Here is a 19,476-nt window from a genome sequence, read left to right as displayed (position 1 = left end):
CTATTAAAAATCGAAAAAATCGCGGGACATTGTGCCGCAAATATTTCGTGCAAAAAAGTGCAATTGAACTGTGAAATTTACTTATCACTTTTGGAGCAGTGCGAGCACGTGGGAAAGGCACGCCATTGCTGTACAGTGGAGACGGCATCACTCTTCGCTTTTGCTTCATGATAAGAGAAAATAATTATAATCATTATTCCTCTTGCTATTGATTTTTTTTTGCAAAATTTTTTTTCGCACTTCCTTTATTATTTTATCGCCAATTTAGGGCGTATATTCATGAACATTAATTTAACAGTGGTCCCGGCCTACGAGGACACACTGGGGAGGCCATAAGACGCCCCAGCAAACCTCAAAGGATTATTTTTTTTATATTATTTTTCCTCGTCATATTTCATCAAAGCTACCAGAACCGGCGGATGACGAGAGGAAGTTCCTGACTTTGGTTTTTAACAAATTGACATCAGGGTAGCAGCAATCTTTAAACACAAAGGCTCTGGAAAACGGCGCATGGGCAAAACATTCCTGCCCATGCAACAGGTGTGTTTCGTTTTTTTTTTACATTACCTTGCAGTAACAGTTTTCCTCCGTTTGATTTCAACCTTTTTTTCATGCCTCCTGAGTCGTTGACGACAACTGCCAAGAAGAGGCTATATTCAAGGCCAACGTCAAGCAGTTATTAGGTCAAAAGGAAGGCTGAATTTTATAATTCGAAAGGAAGGATGAAAATTACAGTTTTATGGAAGCCATTTTTATTCATCAACACTGAGAGCAGAGGGTAAACACAGCGTCGCTATTTGTTTTGTGTCGGGAAAAGTTGTAAGTAACAACAGTGGTCCCGGCCGTATTCGGAACGACCGTGAGAAAGATAGAGTGACTTGTGAAAATAATATTTGATTTTATTTATTTTTCTTTTTCAAAATTTCAGATAGTATTTTCATTATATATATATTAACTGTAATATTCAAATTTTGTACTCTCTCTATATTTCTTTTTTTTTATATACATTTTTTTATTTTATTTTATTTTTTTTTTCTTCTTTTTAATTAAAAAAGGAAAGGATTTTTATATATTTTTTTTTCGGCTACCCATGTCATTTTTATTTAAATAGGAACTGTTTATTTTATTTTGTTTACGACAGCGTCAAATCGCAGGTTGCGAAATTTTAATTTAATTTGACATTCAGCGAACGTTTTAGTAGAGTGAACCAGGGTTAAATGAAATGTGCATTGCTCTTTTTCAGAATTAATAGTTTCACTTAAATTTTACATTAAATGATTACAATAATTTCTGTCAGAAGTATTTAGTATATCTTTGGACACTGACTGGTCCACATAATTATCAAATTTTACAACCACAAAATAGTTTAGAATTTTGGTGCATACCTTTATTTTTTTTTCCTTTTTTTTTTGCGTGACGTTAAATTCTGGGGGGTCAAAATAAATATTTTTTTGAATTAAATATCGAGAGAAATCGGTCGAAATGTCGAGTCCACTGAGCGACAATTTCGTGACTGATGACGAGTCCGAGCGGGACGAGGCCGGTGTTGCCAATGCCCGCAGATCACGCAATCGATTCCGACCTTTATTAAAATTGCCCGGTTTTTACAACAAAGAACCAGGCGTGTGGTTCGCGGAAGTAGAACTCCTTTTCGATTATTCGAGAGTCAAAAGGGAAAAAGCCAAGGCTGGGGCAGTGTTGGCCGCGTTGGATTTTGACACGGTGATGACGTTGAGTGACATAATTACGTTGGAAAACCAGCCAGAGGATATCTATAGTCAAATCAAGCGTCGTTTAATATCAACTTTTTCAGTATCTCCGGAAACGCGTTTACGGCAAATGTTAAAAGGGGAAATGTCCGAAGAAGGAAAACCTTCCTTAATTTTGAATCGCATTAGAGTCTTGAGTCAGGGTAAATGCAGCGACGAAATTTTAAAAACCGTTTTTGTAGATCACTTACCTGCAAATTGTCGCGCAGCACTCGCATTAAGTGAAACTACTGAGATCGACAAATTGGCCGAAATGGCCGATCGTTTTGTAGAAGCATCCGGCTCAAATAATTCACAGCAAGTGGCCGCCGTATCGTCGGAAAATTCTCAGGAAAAAATGTTAAAATTAATCGAGCAATTGACCGCCAAGGTTGACGCGATTTCTACGTCGGATAGGTTCCGTTCACCGCAACGTTCCGGGAACTACAAAAAACAATACAGAAGTAAATCTGCAAATAGGAGAAAATATAATGGTAATAATAACAATAATTCGAACAGAAATACAAATTATCATAAGCGTAACTCGAATGGCGACGCTGAAAATAATCGCGATTTTTGTTTTTATCACGCGAGATTTGGAGTAAAAGCAGCGAAATGTGTGCCACCGTGCAGTTGGCAAAACGGTACCGCTTCGGGAAACTGATAAAGCCGCGTCAAATCAATTGCCTAACGAGTTTTCCAATTTCCAAACGTTTACACATTCGTGACCGACATTCAGGTTTATCATTTTTAATCGATACCGGTTCGGATCTATCAATTATTCCTGTAAGTTCCCATCCAGAATCACAGGCTCCCCATGATGTTATTTATGCTGCGAATAGCTCGCAGATAAATACATATGGTTACAGTAAAATGAGCCTTGATTGTGGATTTGGTCGCAAGTTACAATGGAATTTTTGCATAGCCTCGTTGCCGTACCCAATTATCGGTGCGGATTTCCTAACACATTTTGGTTTATCGGTGGATATGGAAAACCGGAAATTAATAGATTTAAATACGGGCGAATACGCAAAATGTTTTTTAAAAAAAGCCAAGGTCACGGACATCAGTGTAATCGATTATTCAGTACCATTTTATGATATTATTTTAAAATATCCGGATATCGTTGACCTAAGTAAACAAGAATCTAAAGTCAAACATGGCGTCTTTCATCATATCATTACTAAAGGCCCGCCAGTATCACAACGACCTCGTCGACTTCCGCCAGAGAAACTAGCAGTAGCAAAAACTCACTTTAAAGCTCTTGTCGACGCAGGAAAATGTCGTCCGTCTGACTCCTGTTATGCTTCTCCGATCCACATGGTCCTAAAAAGCGATGGTCAGTGGAGAGTTTGTGGTGATTATAGGCTCGTAAATACAACAACAATTCCGGATAAATTTCCTATACCTTTTCTCCACGATTTCTCAATTAATTTATACGGGAAAAAATTTTTTTCTAAACTCGATTTGCACGCGGCATATAATCAAATACCGATATTTCCAGACGATGTGCCGAAGACAGCCGTGACTACTCCCTTTGGACTGTTTGAATTTCTATTCATGCCATTTGGACTTAGAAATGCTGGTCAGACATTCCAGAGGTACATGTTTCAGGCTTTAGGCGATCTGGACTTTACATTTGTTTATCTGGATGATATCCTCATTGCATCCAAGGACAGAAAGGAGCATGAGGGACACCTCAATATTGTTTTTAAAAGATTGAACGATTATGGGTTAAAATTAAATGTAAAAAAATGCATCTTAGGGAAAAAGGAAATCGAATTTTTGGGTCATTTATTGGACCAAAATGGTTTTCGACCAACACGGGAGAAGGTTCGCGCCATTACAGAATTTGGAAAGCCTCGCACTATCCAGGAATTGCGTCGTTTCCTGGGAATCGTGAACTTTTACCGTCGAAACGTCCCACACGCTGCCCAACTGCAGAAACCGCTTAACGAGTATTTGCACGATACGCGAAAAAACGATAAGCGCGAGATCGTTTGGACAGCAGAGGCCGAGCGAGCTTTTATCGCAGTGAAAGAAGCGTTGGCCAATGCTACCTTGCTCGCTTTTCCGTCTCAAAGCGCACCTACACGAATCGTGACGGACGCGTCCGATTTGGGGAATGGGCGCGACATTAGAACAATTTTTAAATAAGTCATGGAAACCGCTCGCCTTTTATTCGAAGAAATTTAATTCAGCCCAGTCGAAATATAGTACTTACGATCGCGAATTAACGGCTATGTACGAAGCAGTCAAATACTTCCGGTATTTTCTCGAAGGTCATTCATTTAAGATTGTTACAGATCATAAGCCGCTAATATATGTATTTCAAAAAAGTAGTGAAAAGGCATCGCCCAGACAACAGAGGCAGATCTCTTACCTCTCACAGTTTACATCGGAAATTGAGTATCTACCCGGGATAGATAACATCGTTGCCGACGCGTTATCGCGAGTAGACGCGATAACCTTCCCATCGGAAATCAATTTAGCAGAGCTCTCTCAAGCTCAAACTGTGGACGAGGAACTGAAGTCGATACTGCATGATGCAAATTCGTCGTTAAATTTAAAGAAATTCGTTTGGGATAACTTACCTATCACGTGTGATATTTCGGGGAATAACCTTCGTCCCTATATTCCCAGTTCTTATCGTAGGCGAGTTTTTGAATTGACGCACAATGCTGCACACCCTGGGGGTAAATTAACGGATAGGATTATTCGCAGGAAATACGTCTGGCCGTTTATGAATCGCGATATTAAAAATTGGTGTAGGTCTTGTATTCGATGCCAGCGAGCAAAAGTCACGAGACACACCGCGTTGCTACCCTTACATTTTGTCGCTCCTGACAGTCGGTTCCGACACGTCCATATGGACTTGATAGGTCCCCTGCCAGTTTGCGATGGTTTTAAATACTGTCTGACGTTGATAGACAGGTTTTCTCGTTGGCCCGAGGCAATACCATTAAAAGATATTGAAGCCTCTACCGTGTGTCGCGCATTTTTCGATGGTTGGATTTCGCGATTTGGGTGTCCGGAAACACTTTCTACGGATCAGGGCAGTCAATTCGAATCGCGACTTTTTAAAGCGTTACTGAATCTGACCGGTTGTAATCGGATAAGGACAACTCCTTATCACCCAGCGGCAAATGGGCTTATCGAACGTTGGCACCGCACGCTTAAGGCGGCTATTATGTGCCACAATAATAATAAATGGATTTACTCGCTGTCGACGGTAATGTTGGGATTGCGTAACAATGTCTTAGATTCGGGGGCATCGCCGGCCGAGTATCTGTTCGGAACCACCATTAGAATACCTGGTGAATTTGTACTGCCGGAGGATTTCTCGGCTGATCGACAAATTTTTCTCGAGGAATTCAGGGAACATATGCGGATGATTAAACCAGTGCCAGTTGAGCACAAGCATAAAAAGAAAATATTTTTCCATAAGGATTTGTTTAGTTGCTCGCATGTTTTCGTGAAAATTGGAACTATTAAGAAGGCGCTTGAATGCCCTTATTCAGGCCCTCATAAAGTGATTAAACGTACTTCTGACAGAGTTTTTGAAATAGAGATTAATGGTAACAATAGACAAATCTCTGTAGAAAATTTAAAACCAGCTTTTTTCACAATTAACGATACTATTAATAATAATTTTAATTCGAGCGATGCACAATTTGATGTTACAAATACGACTAACGTACAAACTAACGTTAAACGAGTAAATAATTCTAGTAATCAACTAAATATTTTACCTAAGGACAATTCGATGATGCAGAATACTGTTGCACCATCGACTTCGCATTGTGATACAAATTTAAATGTGAGACCAGTTCTACGAACCTATGTTAATAAAAAGAAGGTCTCATTTAAAATAAATAATTAGAAAGACTGATATGACTGTAATTATACCTTTACGATATCTCTTTTAAAGTATTTACGTAGTTTTTGCGAAGTTTTATTTATTAACACATGTACATGCTAATTTTTTAATTTTGATAATTTATACTTATCTTTGTAGATTAATTGATCGACGTGAATATTCTCGATCTTAAATAATGCGCATTATATATCATTATACATCATTCATTTTTTATTTTCTTAATTTTTCTTTTTATGAATTTATCTACGACCGCACAAATTGAAATTACCAAACTGAGTGTTGAATTTCAGAATTCTGATACCGTTTACACTTAGGGGGGAGTATTGTGGGGATCGTAGCAAGTAAGAAGGAATGACATACGTTTCTGATGGCTTCTCGCTCTTTTGTAAAGCGAGAGAGAATATGCGCGGAAAGAATGAGTGTTCGCGCCTAATTGTCAGTTATGTACGGGACCACTACTTGAGAGTACGCACTTTACACGTCTCTAATAAATTCATTTTTATAAACCTAAAAATCGTCATTTTTAGTTGAGATTTTATTAAGTGACACGCCAAATCAGATGGGATGCCTTCTGATTATTATTTAATTTATCAACAATTAATTATATATTCAAAATCCCACACAGTGACATACACTAATGCCATCTACCATCAGATCCAAGTATCACTATCGTCTCTATGAGTATCTATAGACAATTAATTTGTTGTGTTTCTTTTTAATTCATGGCTTTCCCAACTTTGCAAAAATTATTATTTTCTTTCTAAAACAACATACTAATTTTCGTTAGTTTCCTTATGAAGAACTGTAAAATATATACTGAATGAGTGTTTTTGATAGTCTCAATAGCAATTTCTATAACCTATGTCGTTTTTCCCTTGAATCTAACCTAACATACTAAAATGTCTCACCAGTTTTAAGAATTAGTGGTATTAAAAGTTTCTCCGTGTACAACTTGAGAAATGAAAATTGTTATTTTGAACAAATTTGAATAACGATATTGTTATATTGTACAACTCAGAAATTTTTCAATTTCTTTGTTATTTTTTACAACAAATATGACTGACTTTAAAATTATTAAAAAAACGTTTTTAACCAGGCAAACTTTTTTTCATGGCGTATATGAGGCATTTTACGTGAAATGTCCTAAGTTGAAATTTCAACTTCTTGAAAAAAAAATTAAAACTCAGGGAATTTGTTGTTCTATCAAGTAGAAATGTGCCCCAAAAAATATTTTTGATTTTTTCGAAAATTTGGAGGGGGTAGAGGGGGTCAATTTAACCAATTTTGCTAACACCGGCTACTTTGTGAATTTTTTCTAAACATTCTTGTAATGGGAAAGATTTTTTAAAATATGTTTCTGAAAGGTTTTTTCGTCCTCTTTCCAATGGTGTATTTTATTTTTTAATATTTTAAAAATTTATCCTAATTTTTGATAATTAATATTTAATTTTCAATTTCCCAAAAATCGGTCCGTTTTTTTTGAAAATATATTATTGCAAACGAAAGCTGAAGTTTTTTCCTATCAGCATGTAAATTTTCAGAATGCCCTTTTTTTATTTTTCAGTTATTAAATTGCAAAGAATAAATTGCGTCCCGGGCGCCTCATCTCACGCCGGTGCGGTTGCCACGCGGCTCAGTGCAACCGCGACGTTGCGCGCCGAAATTTATTCTTTTAAATTTAATAACTCAAAAACAAAAAAAAGGCATTCTGGAAATTTACATGCCGATAGGAAAAACCTCAGTCGTTTAACTCACGAGTCGTTCAAACTCGCCAGTCGTTCAACAGCTGATCAGTGTCCGATTCACGAGTCGTTTAATTTCTAGCATGCGCGCGCCGGTGCTCAGTACTGTGTAATTTAAACGGACCAAAGTCATTGAATATTGTGTCTTTCGGGGCGATAAATATGTTTCACACATTCCTGAAATCGCCTTGGAGGCGTGGCTTATGCGTTGAACGACTCGTGAGTTTTATGATCTTGAAAATTTTCGAGAATTGAACGACTCGCGAGAACTCACTGTATCTGATAATCGGTCCCATCATTGGCCCAGCAATGGGACGTTTTGAATACTAGAAATGGACCAGTAACTATTGCCATTTCTCTACAGACATTACTGGACCAATAATTGGCCGTTTTTCAGTCTTGGCATTTAGCATTAGAGATGTTTAGTATTTTTTTGAGTGTCATGTGACTAAAATATTATTTCTACTTTATAGATTCGCTTGAAATTGGTTACTAGGGTGCTTTTAGGGTTACTTAGTAGCAAGAAGGCTAGAGACAGGAGGTGAAACTTCGGTAGTGGGGATGAGTCAAGAGTCTTCCTTTAACCAGGCGTTTTTCGTTTCGAAAAGTCGCCGGCGCGGTGCTTCTGCACATCACTCACACATTCAAATTCTTGTATACCGTGTTTCACATGTGCACTGTAAAAAAATTTTTCTGTAGATTTACAGTTTTTTACAGGAATTTGTAAAATACTCTCTAAATCTGAATATGTGAAATTTCACTTATTGTACGTTATAAGTCGTCCTCTCGATCAATAAGTGCATATACACTTATAAATAAGTGAATTTTTTACTTATTCTGAGTGAAATTTCACTTATTATAAGTGTATATGCACTTATTGATCGAGAAGACGACTTTGAAAGGTAAAAATTCTCATTAATAATATGGTCAGAATTTTCTTTAGACCGTTATCTTGAATTTGCTCCTGGGTTTTGAGGGGAATGCGGTGCGGAGATCGGGAGTGCTGGGCGGTGGGGTTTATTGCTAGGTGTGGGGGTATTATCCACGAAAATAATTATGTGGGCCCTCTGCGCTGATTTTCCTCACTTTCCGTTGTGGCGTCGATGAAAAATATAGCCGCTTCTCTGTGTGTCGCCGACAGCCCAGAGGTAGGAATTTTTGTTAATGAATTTCGGAAATTGTATTGTTATTTTTTTTATTTCTTAAATTTTTGAATAAGTTTTGTAAATTCTGGTCAATTTGAATAGAGTGGCGACGTTATAGAGGCTATATGAAGTGAGGAAGTCAGCGTTGGGGGATTTTAATGTCAAAAAGGATCAATAATCCAAGGACAAAATTACATATTCCCGGAATATTGGCCATGACGAAGGGAGTGTACTTGTTTTTCTAAAATAATTAATCTTGGGCGAACTGACGATCACAAAAGGGTTGCACGAGCTTGGAACGAGCCAGTGCCAGCACTCGCAATCTCTCCTCGCGCCAATTTCAGACCCACGCTGCAATCTCGCTTCCAAAAAAGGACGCCAGCGGATAAGTTTTTATTTTATTTGTTTTTTTTTGTATATTTGTCTATATTGTTTAATTGATTTCTATTTAATTCAATTTGATAAAGTTTGACTTCAAAATTGAGTTTATTTTACGTATCGCTAAAAAATAGATTTGTGAATTCTTTATATTCATATATTTTATTGTTTCATTTGTCTTTTATCTACATATATATTGATCAAAGTTGTAATTGACGCATTATTATTGTGTAAATAATTTTCTTGTCTATTTTTTTTTATTGGTGTATGTTGTGTGTAAATTTGTGTGAATATGATCAAATTGAATGTGAATGAGACGCGTAATCGCCAAATGTATTTTTGTTCTTTTTAACTTATAACGTACAAATATGTGATTTTTCACATATTCAGATTTAGAGAGTACCACCTTTGAAAGTAGCGAATTTACAATCCCTTTAATAAAATTACTACTTTCAGCGTGTCAATTTTACAATTTTCTGTAAATTTACTACTATGAAAGTAGGTAATAATCAGTAATAATTTTGTCCTTTTATTACCTACTTTCATAGTAGTAAATTTACAGAAAATTGTAAAATTGACGCGCTGAAAGTAGTAATTTTACTAAAGGGATTGTAAATTCGCTACTTTTAAAGATGTTATTTTACAAATTCCTGTTAAAAACTGTAAATCTACAGAGAATTTTTTTTACAGTGTGTATGATATGATTTTAATTTGAGGTTAACTTTAAAGTGCAATCGAGACACAATGTGTGTCATAACGGATATATATAGAAATAATGTGAGTGATTATTAAATTAAGTGTTATTCAAATAATTAAAAATTCCGAAAACGTGCTGTGTGAAAAGTTGTAACAAGAAGAAAGATACACACTAAAAAAAAAGTTTTACTTTTAGCCTGTTTTCGAGGCTGAATTTAAGGTGTAAACGGAGTCAGCCCCATTAAACAAGGACAGACTTATGTGAAATACATGGGCTGAATTTAAGGTGTAAACGGAGTCAGACTTTTTTTTTCCTGTGTAAACACAGCACTATGACTATTACTTTTTGTTAACTTTTAATACACTTCATGCTATAGTTTCCACATTTTTTTATTTAAAAACTTTTTTTTTAATAACTAAAAGATGTTTGAAAATATATAAACACTTATATTTCATATTGTATTTGTATAGAATATATTTTCCTGTGTTTACGTGTGTAGCTGCGCAGAAGTCCGTGTGGTCTATTGCGGCGAAAACTTTTTTTGAAAGTAAACGCCTGACCATACATCAGCTGAGCGACTCAGCATTGCCATACCCCCACTACCGAAGTTTTACCTCCTGTCTCTAGTCTTCTTGCTTCTTGCTTTACAAATTATTGCAGAAATTTAATTATGTAAATAGTCCGCAATTTTTCATTTTTGGTCCGTAAAGTCCGTATTTTTAAATACTTTTACTGGTTTAAGCCCTGAGATTCCAAGAGGATTCAAATTGATGGAAACAGTGGTTTTGGTTTTTTGCCACGGATTTTGCGAAAAGACGAGAATTTCAAGTAAATTAATATTTTTTCGTCTCAGTAACAATTTTTTTCTTTTGATAATTGTTTATTTTAATATCTAACGGTATTTAAAAAGATACTAGGAGTACCCAAGCGGAAAAACAGTGAATTTCAATTTTTTAGTGAAATTTTTTCGAAAAATCCGTGACAAAAATAACAAAATCACTGTTGTCTCTGTTATAGAACCTTTTGAAATTTTTTTAAAGCGCTTCTGACTTTAGAATAAGTAATTATCAAAAGAAAAAAATTGCTATTAAGGCGAGAAATTATTAATTTACTTGAAATTTCGTGATTTTTAGAAAATCCGTGGGAAAAAATAACAACTTCTGTTTCTCCACTATTTTATTTTAGGGTTTGGAGGGTTTACTAGGGTTAAAAGTAAACAAGAAAAATTTGTATAATGAACTTTTTAGCCAAAATTGTTTTTTTAATTTATTCGTTGAATCAAAGTTGGTAACTTCAGTTTCATATTCCTAACAGTAATGGATATTGCAGGATATCCAACAAACGTCCTAGTTGCAAATTAGGTTATCCCTAAATCCTCAAAATATTCATTTACGTCCATGAAATACGCACATTCTAAAAATATATTATGAAATATATCATACTTGATTTTTTTCTTAATGATACAAAACAAAATAAATTTAATCAAGTTTATAGTTATGTAAAGTTTAAACTGAAAAAGATTTATTCGTTTCTAAATATCATGCATAGTAAAATATAGTTCATTTAAATGATATAAAATGTCAGAAGTTACATTAAAAAAATGTTTAATTATGTAAAATTTTCGTTACATAAAAAATTCTTTTCTTAATTTAATGTTTCTGCAATTATAACATTTTTAGTACCTAATGTAAAATGAAAATAGTCCCAGAGAAATTCGAGAAATCGAATTTTTTTGTCCTTAATGGATTGAAATATTATAAGTACCCGTGCAGAAATTAAAATGTGGGCCTGATAGGGTACTGGACAGTTTTCCCGATCTCTGGTGTGGCTCTGGGTAGAGAAACTGACCAGTGCCCGACTAGTGTGTGACGCTGTTCCCGACCAATGCCCTACTTAGGGAAAAACTGGTCAGGGCCTCGTCAGTTTTTCTTAAAATTGCCCTATTTTGTGAGGCTAATTTTATTCAAAAGAAATTACAATAAAATTACTGTAATTAAAAATATTATTATATTAGAAACATAATGAACATATTCATTACACCCAGAGAAAAATATTATTTAAACCAAATATATTTTATTTGAGTTAAATAAACGTATATTTGTCTCAGAACCAACTAGACTTTTTATTTCTTTTAAATAAAAATTTTATTCGACACAAATAAAACATCTATTTGAGATAAATAAAATTATATTTAAACCAAATAAAATTTATTTCAAACAAATAAAAAGTTTAGTTGGTTCTGAGACAAATATACCATTTCTCTGGGTGTATATATACAACATATTTATACATAACATAATAAGGTATTATAGTCATTTTGACTAATTTAAAAGTGAAAATGATAAAAATAATATAATTTCAAGAATAGTAAAACTTAAAAATTTTTGAAAAATATAATTTTTGGTTTTATGATTAATTCATTTTTCTTTTGGAGGTTGTCGCTCCTTTCTGCCTCCTTAATTTTATAATATTAATAAAGGTTATAATTTTTGTTTTCAAATGTATAAGTAATAATTAATATTTATTTAATAAATATTTTATTCAAATTTATTAATTATGTTTGAAAAATAGTTATTAAATATTGAAGGTGTTAAATTTAACAATCTCTCCGAATCATTTTCTCACTTTAAGCTAATATTAACTATAATAATCTTCGAATTCATTCAGTCTGTCCAGAGCGTGTACATTCCGTCCGCAGTGAGAGAGAAAGATTGATAGAGAGAAAGAGAGGGAAGTATCGCCTGCCCTTTTAGTTTAGAGTAGGAGCGAAAGAGAGGCGAATATTATTATTATATCTATATATATTAAGTTAGTCTTTCCTTATATATTCTGTTCACAGTGAGAGAGAAAGAGAGGGAGGGAGGTATTGTCTCTCCTTTTAGTTTAGTGTAGGAAGGAAAAAGAGACGAATAGTTAAGAAAGTAATGCCCACTTTTTGGGTTTAGAAGGGGGTATCATGTTTTCTCCATTTTCCGTGTCAGGTAGAAAGAGAGGAACAGAATTTGATAGGGGAAGGAAAAGTGGGGAATTTTACTTTCAAGCCAAAATACGAAATGGGCGTCTTATTTCCTTATTGGCTAATTATTTTTCTTTCTTCACTCACAGATAGATTAAGGAGTGAAAGAGAGGGAGATCGAGAACGAGGTACGAGTGAGAGGTATAAATTTTGTCGTTGTTCCATAAACCAAATAGGCAATTTTTCACCAATTTTTGACCCCCACGCCGCCTCCGGTTGTGAACAATCGCAAATATTTTTAAAAACTAATTCTTATAATTATTTAAGATTCAATTATCTTTGAACAATGTAATTAAAAATTTATGAATATTTACTTTTTGGACTTACTGAATTTTTAAAGAAATTATGGTCCTGTTTATAATTAAAATTCTCCAAAAATTTGATCATTTTTATTAATATTTTTTAATAAAAATTCTATAATTTTTAAAAGATTTTACCAAATTTTAATTGTTTTCTTTAAAAGAGTTTTTGTAATATTAAAAAAATTAATTTTTTGATGAATGTCAATTAAAATTTTGAATATAAATGTTTTTTCCAAAATGTTAAAAATAATTCTAAATTTTTGTATGTATTTAGATTTTTGGAAATGTGTTTTGTTTTTTGACAGAGTACTTGCCCAATGTTAAATAAATATTTTTAAACAAATAAACCCAAAAAAACGAAAAATAAAAAAAAAATTGTAATAACATGTAAAAATACATTTAACTTTTCGCCCCAGGATGCGTTTTTGGCTTTAAAAACAAATATAAAAAATCTGACTAAAGATATTTAGCAAATACCTTCAGGTATCTCTTCGGGGGACCCAAATAATAAAGTAAAAAAATTGCGGTGAGGATAAATGCAAAAAATATACTTAAAAGTTGATATTTTCTTTTTCGAAAAAATTTTCAAAAGTAGGTTGAATAAAACTTTTAATATAGGCACCACAAAAATTAACAGAATTGCACACAACTCCGGCCATGTATTTAGGGTGATAACACCCTTCTATAATTAAAATTGCAATGCTCTAACTATTCCCGTTCGAAAGATAATGAATTTTAACAGTTTTGGCAGTTTAACTTTTCGCCCCAGTCTCCCCTACATTTTAAAAATTAAATTATGTCTTAAAAATGATTCAAAAACAATTCTTTAATAATTTGTTTATAGTTACTTTTCGCATTATCAAAATTAAAATAACTTGCACTTTTTTACTAAAAATTGTGGTATTTTGATGTTTGAAGTTTGAATAAAAAGACGAAAAGTGGCAATTTTTTAAAGTAAGTCGAGAAAAGTCTCAATTTTCTTAATTTTTCTGAAAATTTTTTTTTATGACATTTCCCTGTCTATGGTGTTAATATACAGTGGGGCATAAAAGCCATACTAACGGTTTTTTACTCATGTGACTAAATAAATCAACCGATTTCATTTTTCGATGTGTTGTTTGAAAGATCATTTAATTGTGCAACATTTTTCCCCAGACACCTATACTTTATCTTTCATCGTTTAGTTGATGCGTTAACTTTAAAAAATTTTGCCAACTGACCGGCTTGACCCACCCCCTGGGGTAAACCGACCAGTTAGGATTTTTATCTATAATATTGCATTTGTATAATCTACTATAACAACAAACATAAAGAATCATGTGAACAATGGTTGTTATAATGTTAATAATAATACAGGATTGGACTTTAATTAAATAAATAATTTTTTTAATACCAAACAAAAATGTTTAAAATTATCAGGGAAACAATATTAAAGGGTCTAATTCTCATTGGAAGCGTTCACTAATGATGTCACGTTTTTGGGAGTAGGGGGGTCTCTACTAAACGTGACACAATGTATTTTTACATGTGAAATTGCGTGACAGGGGGGAGGGGTGGTCTAAAATCCCGAAAAATTGCGTGACATCATTTATGAACGCTTCCATTGGAAGACAATTATTTATCGTTAAAAGTAAATATTTTAATGAAAAAAACATTCTAATTTATAATAATTTTCATGAAACTCTGATACAATGAAAATATCCTATGTCCGGTTTGCCCCTTAGGCTCATTTTGAGAATAGATATTTGTTTAAAAATAAGGTATATATACTACACACAACACTTTTGACAATTTCGCCATTTCGGTGATATTGATTAACCCATTAACGCCTAAAATAAGAAAATTCTTTGCGCAATTTCAACCTATACTTTTATGAATAAAACGGATCATATTTTATACCGCAAGTATATTTTTTATAGGTATTTAGTGTGTTCTTTTCGATTCCGGTGTGAAAAAAAGAATTTTGTTCAACCCAAAAATTAAATATGGCTGTTTTAATTTCAATAACACAAAAGAAATTTCATTTTTTCAAGTTTGATAATTTTTTACCAATTGAACGTGCGTGAATAATATTCAATTCTTATCCATAGAAGCACAAAAATTGTATACTTTTAAGAAACGTAAATTAGAATTTAAAATTTAAATATGGCGGACCAAATATGACGTCAAATATGAAGGAAATTTTGAAAGGGTTGGTCACTATTTTTCAAAATACCAAAATGTAATTAAATTCACCTAAGTTTTCTTACTCGAAGGCTTTTGGGGTCGCTGATTACGAATTCAATGTTATTTTTAAGAAATTCAAATTGGCGGATCCAATATGTCGGACAAATTTTTTAAAATTTACGCAATTGACCTTAATTTTGTCACTCAGGGGTTTTCGTGGTCGCTGATTACGAATTCGATTTTAGATTCCCATAATTAAAAATGGCGGATTTAGTATGGAACAAAATTTGTACTTTATGCAATTGATCTAAATTTTGTCACTCGGTGGTTTTTAGGGTCGCTGATTACAAATACGATGTTTGTTTTCAAAATTTCAAAGTGGGAAATATAATATGGGAAAGAGAAATTAAAAATTTTTTTTCTATACACGCTCGCCTGTCGTGCGTCGACGCAAGTGCTAAAACAGAAGTCAATTTTCAGTGAGCGCTCCTAGGACATTAATAGCTACGTGACTGGTATTAGAACTCCAGAGTAACAAAATTAAGGTGAATTGCATAAATTTAAAAGAAAATTCTGCCATATTGGATCCACCATTTTAAATTTATGAAAACTTACATTAAATTCGTAAGCAGAGTCCCTAAAAACCACCGAGTGACAAAATTAAGGTCAATTGCATAAAGTAAAAATTTTTGTTCCATATCAGATTGGGGGATCGAAAATTAATAAAAAATTGTCCTCGTGGTTTATGGACGGCCCCTAAGCTTATACTCGGCTTATATCATGACTATCAATAAATCTCGGTGTCAATGATTTGCCAAAGAAGGAAGAATACTTCAATAAAATAATTCTTCTAATGTATAATGAATTTATATAAAGTTTTTCTATCGCTTGACTGAACTAATCGAAACAAAAACCATTATTTTGTAATTTGACTTGCTTGGTACTTTGAAAGTCTGGCAACACTGTATTTCTTTAGTCGTGTTGCAAATGTTTGGTATGACTTGTTTACATTTAGTTTTGAGTCGAAAATTGTGTGCAATGTTGCCAGACGTTTAAATAACTGATCAATATCCTTATTAATAAAATCAGACTTTTGTCTGTACATTGCATAGAATTCAAAATTTCTATTATATTCCTTATTTTTACACTCTAAGGAATGCGAAAATACTATTAAGAGAATTATGTGTGTATGTGTATATGTGTGTATGTGTGTATGTGTGTATGTGTGTATGTATGTCCGCAAATTTTCGACCGCGTATCACGGAAAAACGGTTCGATCGTTTGAAGTGAAACTTGGCAGTCTTTTAGGCATTAGCCTAACTTAAAATCCTAGCGATAGTAGATTAAAAAATATTAATATGAACGAAAGTTATGCCATTTTTTCAAAAATTCGAAAATTCGAAATTTTTAGTTTTTTCATATACTTTAGTGAATTGTACTTAAACTTGGTACAGGGTTAATTTTAGTGTTTCTTATTAAGATTTAATCGTCAGAATAATAAAATTTTGAATAACAAATAAAAAGTGTTAGATTTAAATATTGAAAAATTAAAAAATTAAAAGTTTAAAAATTGAAATTTTTTTGTAATTAATTTTTATACGGTTGTATTTCTTAGGTCAACAATAAAAATTTGTTGTTGAAATCATAAGTTTACTTTCTTAAAAAAATTTTATTAGGTCAGAATATTAACAATATCCATATAATTAATATGAGACTTTTGTCAGTATATTGCACAGAATTCAAAATTGCTATTATATTATATTAATTAATGATCAAAAAATGAAAAACTCAAATTTCATTCTGATGACTAAATTGTAATAAAAAATACTAAAATTAACCCTGTATCAAATTTAAGTAAAATTGATGACGATAATTATTTCAAAAGATTAATTTTGAATTTTAAAAATTTTGATAATATATAGCACTAGCTGTCGTATCCGTCTTCAAAGGGTTTTAGTTTCTACCAATACATTTAACAATGTTTCTACCAATCTGGAAAATCAAAAATACCCGGGAATTTAATTTCACCAGAAAATTAATAATTAGTTACCATTAGCTATTTCGGTAGTATGATTATACTATTTGAATAGTCTCCACCCTTTAGCAAAAAATCAAAAATTATCAAAAATTCGAGAAACCGAATTTCTTAAAATTTAACATTTTTTTCTTCTCTTTTATATCATTAAGCTTCATTATTTTTGTACTCTTCAAAAATACTTTACTTATATTTAATAGTCTCCACCCTTTGGTAAAAAATCTAAAATTATGGAAAATTAGCAAAAATTCAAAAAACGGAATTTCTTAAAATTCAACATTTTTTCTTCTCTTTTATGGCTTTTGGCTTCATTATTTTTGGGCTCTTCAAAAATACTTTACCTAATTTGTTATCTCCACCCTTTGGTAAAAAATCTAAAATTATGGAAAAATAGCAAAAATGCAAAAAAATGAATTTCTTAAAATTCAACATTTTTCCTTCTTTTTATGGCATTTAGCTTTATTATTTTTGTGCTCTTAAAAAATACTTTACTTATTCAATAGTCTCCACCCTTCGGTAAAAAATCTAAAATTATGGAAAATTAGCAAAAATTCAAAAAACCGAATTTCTTAAAATTTAACATTTTTTCTTCTTTTTTATGGCATTTAGCTTAATTATTTTGGTTTAATGTAGCAAATTTCTTACTTTACATACTGATCTTTAAATAAAAAACTTTAATAACTTTTCCTGAAAAGCTTGCTTAAAGATTAAAAATCACTATTTTCTTAGAAAAAAGTTGATCTAAAAAAACGAAAAAAAATTTCAAAATACGTCTTTTTTAAAAATTTTATTGTAGAAATGGGTTTTATTTATCTGAAAAAGTTAGCTAATGATATTTTTGCATTTATTTTACAAAAGATAAAAAATTTGCATTTTTTTGATTTTTCGAATTTTTTGGAAAAATGTCATAACTTTCGTTCAAGTTAATATTTTTTAATCGGATAAGGCTATGATTGTAAGTTACGTTAATACCTAATAGTAATATAATATCTTATTTAAAAGTTTTTATTTCGATCTAATAAAAATTTATTTCGTTTAAATAATTTTATTTAGTTAAATCAAATAAATCTTAATTGGATTAATTAAATAAATACTTGACTCTAATAAATGAATTTATTTAACACAAATAATTTCTAAATTTTATATTTTTTTATGGATTGCTTCTAAACTTTCTATAGTTGAGTATTACATGTTATTTATTAACATTTTAGCATAATTTTGCAAAAAATAATACTTTGTAACTAAAATGGAAATATAAAAATATTTTTAAAAAATCGAAAATTTCTAAATTTTACATTTTTCAATGGATAGCTTTTAAACTTTATATAATTGAATATTACATATTATTTAGTCACATTTTAGCATAATTTTTCAAAAATACTTTCTTATAACGAAGATGTAAGTATAAAAATGTTTTGAATATCAAAAAATTGAAAAAATTATCTTGATACCAATTGCTATGAAGCTTAATTCAATAGTATTTGTGGGCTCTCTGATTTAACTTTTAGAGATATCTTGATCAATGTAAAGACAAAAGTTAAACACGGTGTTTATTTTGGTTTAAAACATTTTCCGGCTTTGTCCAAATTTTTCCTGGTTTATTCGACGGGTGTTTTTTAATAATACATTTAACAGGGTGTCTACCAACCAGAAAAGACGTAAAATATCAGGGAATTTAATGTAACCGAGAAAAACTGGATCTACTTGCTATACAATTAGTTCGAATTAGACTGTACTATAACTCAAAAAACTGGAGGAAATTTTAGATTGATTTTAATACATTATATTGATTGAAGTACTACAAATTGAGAAATATTGTTTTCTGCATTTGAATTAGTTAAAAATAACTAATTTGATAATAAAAAGTCGGTCACTGTTTCAAATGGTATTATTTTCCTAATGAAATAGACAATAGTAACTAATTATTATTTTTTCCCTGTCAAATCAAATTCCCGGCTATTTTCCGGTTTTCTAGGTTGGTAGATACACTGTTAAGTGCATTATCAGAAACTACAACCCGTCGAAGACGGGTACGACAGCTAGTACTGTATAAAACATAAAATATTTTTACAAATTAATTTATTGCAACTCTCACAGGTACCTAATGGCACTTTTTTTAACAGATACTTAATCAATATATCTGTCTCGTATTAAAAAATGTTTCATTAATTTCTTAATGTTAAGTACTTTGTGGTGAGTAAATATGTTTGAAAATGTACTCAAATTCTCACAAAACTCAATGTTAAAAGTTAAAAACAAAGACGCTTATAATTTTTTTCACAAGTACCAACAGGTCAAAAATTTAACTACATTTTTTTAAAACCTTTATCTAACAGTGGTACAAATTTCAACAAATTGGTAATGTTA

At 31.9% G+C, this 19,476-nt stretch overlaps 1 protein-coding gene across 1 annotated transcript; it reads left to right on the top strand.

The window, feature by feature from the left end:
* The first annotated feature begins 1,482 nt into the window (after window positions 1-1,482).
* Window positions 1,483-2,412, top strand: LOC122499012. Its single transcript, XM_043607042.1, has one exon. The coding sequence runs from the start codon at window positions 1,483-1,485 to the stop codon at window positions 2,410-2,412; it is 930 nt and encodes a 309-aa protein (XP_043462977.1).
* The last annotated feature ends 17,064 nt before the right edge of the window (window positions 2,413-19,476 follow it).

The sequence above is a fragment of the Leptopilina heterotoma genome, unplaced genomic scaffold (assembly GCF_015476425.1).
Source record: "Leptopilina heterotoma isolate Lh14 unplaced genomic scaffold, ASM1547642v1 Lhet_163, whole genome shotgun sequence".
Lineage (NCBI taxonomy): Eukaryota > Metazoa > Arthropoda > Insecta > Hymenoptera > Figitidae > Leptopilina > Leptopilina heterotoma.
The sequence above is the reverse complement of the archived record's forward strand: the minus strand, read 5'-3'. Positions and strand labels throughout refer to the sequence as shown.

What these genes read in the sequence shown, in the direction of transcription:
- LOC122499012 (XM_043607042.1), top strand. Translation starts at nt 1,483, where the DNA reads ATGTCGAGTCCACTGAGCGACAATTTCGTGACTGATGACGAGTCCGAG.